This window comes from Sceloporus undulatus, chromosome 2, assembly GCF_019175285.1.
Source record: "Sceloporus undulatus isolate JIND9_A2432 ecotype Alabama chromosome 2, SceUnd_v1.1, whole genome shotgun sequence".
NCBI classification, from domain to species: domain Eukaryota; kingdom Metazoa; phylum Chordata; class Lepidosauria; order Squamata; family Phrynosomatidae; genus Sceloporus; species Sceloporus undulatus.
The window spans coordinates 221,131,166-221,137,540 of NC_056523.1; the positions used below are offsets into that span (position 1 = coordinate 221,131,166).

A 6,375-nucleotide genomic window follows, 5' to 3' on the forward strand; every position below is an offset into this window, starting at 1 on the left:
ATTTGCATATTTTGATTCATCCATCCTCCCGGTGCTTCCTCCGCTTCAGATATGGCAAACACCATTTCCAATACAGGGCCCTCTCCTTTGGGCTCTCGTCAGCACCCAGGATATTCACCAAGATCATGGTGGCCCTAGTCGCCCATTGGAGGACTCGATGCCTCCATGTTCACCCTTATCTGGACGACCTCCTGATCAGGGCACCATCAAAGACTCAAGCCATTCGAGACACCACCACCATACTCAAGTCCTTGGAGGACCACAGCTTTCTGATCAACATGGAAAAGAGTTCCATTCACCCCAAACAACAGATCCTCCACCTGGGAGCCCAAATAGACACACAGTCAGGGACAGTCCGTCTCCCCCCAGACCAGATCCTGGCCATCCGGAGGGCAACACTGGAGGTTCTACGATTGTCTCGAGCCAGCCTTCAACTACTCGCTCACCTACAGGGCCTAATGATCGCGGCGATCGAGTGCTTGCCCTGGGCGAGGTTCCATGCCAGGCCCCTTCAGTGGCTACTCCTCCCACACCAAAGGGCCATTGCGCTAAAGAGACACCACAATCTATTAGTTCCCAACAGTGTGCGCCGGTCCCTCAGGTGGTGGATCTCCCAAACAGTCTCCAGAGGTCGACCCATTTGGGTGACCGAAAAAGTCCAGATCACCACAGATGCCAGCCTTCGGGGCTGGGGAGCACATTGCGGCCCACACCTGGCCCAGGGACGATGGGGCCCAGAAGAACGGTCACACAGCATCAATTGGCTAGAACTACGGACGATCCGCCTAGCCCTCCGGTCCTTCAGACAGACAACTCTTCACAAGGCAGTCCTCATACGGACAGACAACATCACCGCCAAGGCACACGTCATCCGCCAGGGCGGTACAAGATCGCGGTCCCTAATGAAAGAAGCCCAGGCTCTACTGACATGGGCGGAGGCCAACCTTCTGTCTCTAGAGGCCGAACACCTACAGGGTCAGCTCAACACCAAGGCAGATTGGCTAAGTCAGACCGACATAGACCAGGGAGAGTGGAGCCTCCACCCCAAGGTGTTCCAGTCCATAATAAGGTCAATGGGTCGCCCGATCCTGGACCTATTTGCGTCTCCTTCCAACGCCAAGACCCCCAGGTTCTTCTCAAGGTTCAAAACCGAGGGGGCAGAAAACTTTGACGCCCTAAACTGCCATTGGCCAGAGGGTCTCCTATACGCCTTCCCACCGGTTCCACTTCTGTCGCGACTTCTGCCCAAGATTCGCAGGACCAGATCGGAGGTCATCCTCATAGCTCCAGCTTGGCCGAGACGCCCCTGGTTCTCAGAGATTCTCAGTCTGTCAATCCAGAGCCTCCCTCTTCCAGCCAGACCAGACTTGCTGTCCCAGGGCCAGATACATCACCCAGATCCCACCTGGCTTCAGCTTCACGCCTGGAAATTGAGAGGGACATGCTAGCTAGTTACGGCTACTCTTCCGAAGTGGTCGAGTCCATTCTGGCATCGAGGCGCCCTTCCACTATGAAGATGTATGAATACACGTTCAGACCGTTTAAGAGATGGTGTAAGCGAAAAAAGAAGGACTTCATTCAAGTCACTGTCGCTACGCTTTTCAGTTCCTTCAAGACGGCTTCGGCCAGGGTCTCCGACCCAACACAATAAAGAGACAGGTGGTGGCAATCACTTCAATACTGCCATACAACCAAGCCGCTAAGCTATCACACCACCCTCACATTAGAAGGCTACTCAAGGGAGTCTCCAATAGGGCGCCCCCGACAAGACACCGATTCCCATCTTGGGACCTCCACAAGATTCTTTCGGCCCTGACTATACAACCATTCGAACCGCTGAGGGAGGCGTCCCTCAAGTTCCTCACCTTTAAGACGCTCATCCTTACAGTGCTCACGTCAGCCCGCAGAGTTTCTGAGATCGGGGCACTGTCGGTGAGAAAAGAGCTCTGTATCATCAGACCAGACTCCGTCTTGATGAGGCCAGATCCGACCTTCATTCCCAAGGTGAATTTGGTCTTTCACTCTTCTCAGAACATCATCCTGCCCTCTTTCTGCCCTCGACCGACCCGAGAGCTAGACAAGGCCTGGCACACCTTGGACGTGTGCAGAGCCATAAAGATCTACCTCAAGAGGACAGCGGTCTTCAGAAAGTCAGAAGCTCTCTTCATCTCGTTCCACCCGAGATCCAAGGGCAAAAAAGTATCAACGTCGACGCTCTCAAGATGGATCAGACTTTGCATCATCGCATGCTACAAAGCCTTAAATTTACCCCCACCAGACGGCATTTTGGCACACTCCACCAGAAGTGCATCTACCTCGGCTGCTTTTTCCACTAACGCACCCCTTGCTGAGATCTGCAGAGCTGCCACATGGAAGTCCCCTTCCACTTTTGTCAGACACTACAAGCTCGACATTTTTCAGTCAGCTGAGGCGGCCTTTGGCCGCAGGGTTCTCCAACAAATAGTCCCTGACTCGACCCAAGCGTCAGCAGGCCACCCCTAGTTGGGGCAGAGCTTTTGTAAATCCCAACATCAGGATGCTCGGCCCCCTTCTCTGCTGGGAAATGGTACGTTAGTATTTAACTGAGATAGGTCCCTTTCCAGCAGAGAAGGTCCGAGCATCCTTCCCACCCTGTCTACCTGCAGACGCTTAAGGGGCAGGGTTGGGAGACACAGGTGCTTTTCTTTTCTTTTCTTTCTTTTCCTCTGAGCTTCAAGCCACTAACTCTCGAGGCGCTAAGTCTGGTCAGCAAAGGCCTTTCAAAATTAACCAGTCGCTAGGCTGGTCACTGACTGAGGTTTCTGGGGGTCGCTCCGCCTATGGAGGCGGGGTCGGGCCCCTGGCCTCTGTTTTTAAATTTGTGTCCTGCCTACAGGAGCCTTTGCAGGCGGAGCTACCCAACATCAGGATGCTCGGACCTTCTCTGCTGGAAAGGGACGTATCTCAAGTAAGTACTAATGTACCAGTTTGGCACCTCTAACTGCCTTGGCTCCAGGCTATGAAATTCTGGGAATTGTAGTTAGTTGTGCCACCAGAGCAAAGCTTCAATCTGCAGCAGGTTTAACCTGTATTGAATCAGGGTGACCAGATGTCATAACCATCAAGGAGGACAAGGCATTGCAAAATGTAGGACATTCAAGAAACATGAAGAACATTCCAACATAAAAACTAAAAACACTAATACTGGAAATGTAAATTCATGCTTCTTAGTCATGCTCAAAATGGAGGACATTTTGGACAGAATGCTGAAATATAGGGCATGTCCTGGAAATGGAGAGCATCTGGTCAACCAGGGTTGAATGCAGTGTGTAGTTTGCAACACTCCACTCCTCAAGAGCAGTAGATTTAAGCAGGACTGATGTAAGAATGAAATGAGGTATGGAAGAAAGGGTTAGCTGCAGTACAAAATGATAACAGTTACAAAAGTGCTGAAAGCACCAGACTGCAGAGGTGGACAAAGTGTGACAAGTCTAATAAATTGAAAATGATATATTGATAAGAATAACAACATTATGGATTAAACAATACAATATATGCAATAACAAACTAGTACAACAGATGCCTTCTATACATGTTATTGCTATACATGTGATTATTGCCTGTTGTTGTTGTTGTTTCTTACCTACCTCGAGGTGGGGAACAACAACAATTAACAGATGAACAACATCAGTTAAAATGCATCAGTTAAAACACACATCACTTTAAAAGGATAAAGATAATGTTTACATATTAAAACAGTTTCCATTTAAAATTCATAATTTAAAATTCACAATTTAAAAATCATCTGGCTAAGCCTGCCAGAAGAGGTTGGTCTTCAGTGCTGTTTTAAATTCAGACAGTGTATTCAGCTGTTGAATCTCTTCCGGCAGGTCATTCCACAGTCTTGGGGCGGCTGAAAAAAGGTCCTCTGGCTGACAGTTGCCAACCTAGTCTTGTTGACTGGAGTAAAATTCATTATTTGATTCCATTTTATTAAATACAGTTGTCCCTCCACATTCAAGCAGGTTAGGGGTGCAAGGGCTGCTGCTATACTATATTTCTAATAACAACTTTGTTAACACTGGTGAAGTCAGTGGTCACCTCTTTGGTTGCTGGGAGGGAACCAAATTGACAGGGTGGTTGGGCTGGCTGCAAGCATCTTCCTTTGCTCACTTTCTCATGTGGGCAGGAGCGGGGAAGGAATTGGGATGGGTGAGCAAGAGGAGGGACTTTGGGTTGTGCACAAGTCCCCAGGACAGATGGAGGGAGCAGGATGGGGAAGGGAGGAAGAAATGGCTGCCATCATAGCCCCTTCCCACTTCCCTTGCATGTTCGTTGTTAAATTACTGTTGAGTTGAGACCCTGTAGATGAGACATCTTCAAGACCCTCTCTCCTCCACTGCTCTGCTTAAGACTTTTAGTTTAATGCCCATGACCTCTCTAATTGAGTCTTGCCATCTAGCATGTGGCCTTCCCCCCTTTCTACTGCCCTCCACCTTTCCTAGTATTATTGTCGTTTCTAGTGATTCATGCCTTCTCATGATGTGTCCATGACACCTTCAGTTTCGTCATCTTGGCTTCAAGGGATATATTTTTAAAATATTTTTAAAATATTTTCAGGTTCTGGATATTTGAATCTATGGATAAAAAATCTGTGGCTATGGACTGTATACTCTCTCACTCTCTGTCTTGTGTGTACATGGGCTCCAGCACCCCAACCAGTGATGTTCCTAGTGTCGGTGTCACCCAATGTGGTTGCAAGGAGGGCAGCTGCAACAGCTTCCCAGTCAAGGCACTGGGGAAGGTGGGAGAGCCAGCCATTTGTGTACTCGCCCCTTTCTCCTCAATGCCTTAGCTAGCTCAGGCAAGCTAGCCAAGGCACCAAGGAAGGTGAGGGAGCATGCGCATGCCTTCTTTGCTGCCTTGTCTCCCTCAACAGAGAGAGCCCAGGCAGCAGAGAAGGACCAGCACCACACTCCATCACCATGAGAGGAGGACCCAACCAGGTGTCACCCCTCTGCCCAGGTGTCACCTGGTGTGGTCCACACCTCCAACAGCCCCTAATGACACCACTAACCCAACCATAGTCTATCACCTCATTCTGCTGTATGTCACATTTGACCCATCTTCATTTGAATGCTCATGCTGCACTCTCATAAAAACTCTTAAAACACTTGCATAAAAACTCTTAGGGGAGTTTTTATCTTCATCAACATCATTATCATCACATCTTTATGCCTAGGTATTGTGCCAAGCAACTTAATTTTTCTGCATGTGTCTTTCCACATTTTCAGAAATGGTTCAAGAAGCGCCTGGCTGAATGGAGGAAATCAGAAGGTCTCCCTTCAGAGAGCGGGTCTGTCAGAGATTGACTGGAACTTTCCTTCTAGAAATGGTCCTGGGAAAACTGACTGCCCAATTATTTCTTGTGCTGAGGAATGGCACGTTATTATCAGAACTCATCCTCTTCCTGTTATTTAACCAGCGGCCTTATTTAAAATGTACATACCTCTAGTGTGTGTGGGGGTAGGGAAGAATTAATTATTCAAGAGCATATCTATAAGTTAGGATATTATCTTACAAAATGTACAAAAAAGAAACCTAAAATCTGGTATGGAGGTGGTGTGGTTGATAATGACGTTTCCTTTCATGCCTGGTAAAACTAATATAAATGAGCAAACAGAAGAAATATACACATACTGTACTTATATACTGTACTTCTGACCATACCTTCAAAAACAACGTCAGTGCAAGAGCACAGAAGAGCAACATGCACAAATCAAATGCAGTCATTGACAATATAGGAGATGAAACATTGGGGCTCAATTTAGTTTTGTTTGTAGACGTGGAGGCCTTCTATATGTGCAAACAGGCACTCCTGCAGGAGGTGACCTTGCAATATGTCTGCACCCACATTCATCTTCTTGAATCTGTGCATACAGGAAGTTCACATGGTGCCACAGCCACTCCAAGCCAGATGTACAAATCCTTCTTTACACCCTTCGCCAGCAAAGCATCTAGCACCCTGAGCCCCATCCTGTGCAGGTTCCTTGCACTCAGACCACCATGCAGGCAACTGCATTGCCCAAACATGCCAAGTGCATTCAGTAATGATTGGATCCAGAGTGCACCAAGGCAGCCAGGTTCCTCTCCTTCCTATTCAGATTCCTGGCCTTAGTTGGACTGACACTGTATTATCAAGATCTTGGAGTACCACTTACCCATGGCCTCAAAGTATGCATATCAAAGCTAGCTATAAGAACTGGAACATGCCTGCAGTTCATTGAACATCAACATAAGTACATGATAATATGTGTATGCTTATACAGTGACTGTATTTCCTAGAAACAAGAATATTCCCTAACACGTTAATAAAAAATGGATGTTTTGTGAAAA

At 47.8% G+C, this 6,375-nt stretch overlaps 1 protein-coding gene across 2 annotated transcripts in view; it reads left to right on the forward strand.

The window, feature by feature from the left end:
• HOPX (HOP homeobox) overlaps window positions 1–6,375 on the forward strand; it is a 28,004-nt gene extending 21,629 nt beyond the window's left edge. For both annotated transcript variants that reach the window (XM_042455775.1, XM_042455774.1), the window contains exon 3: window positions 5,274–6,375. In XM_042455775.1, coding sequence (XP_042311709.1) covers window positions 5,274–5,351 — 78 coding nt within the window. In that variant the 3' untranslated portion in view covers window positions 5,352–6,375. The remainder of the gene's footprint in view (window positions 1–5,273) is intronic.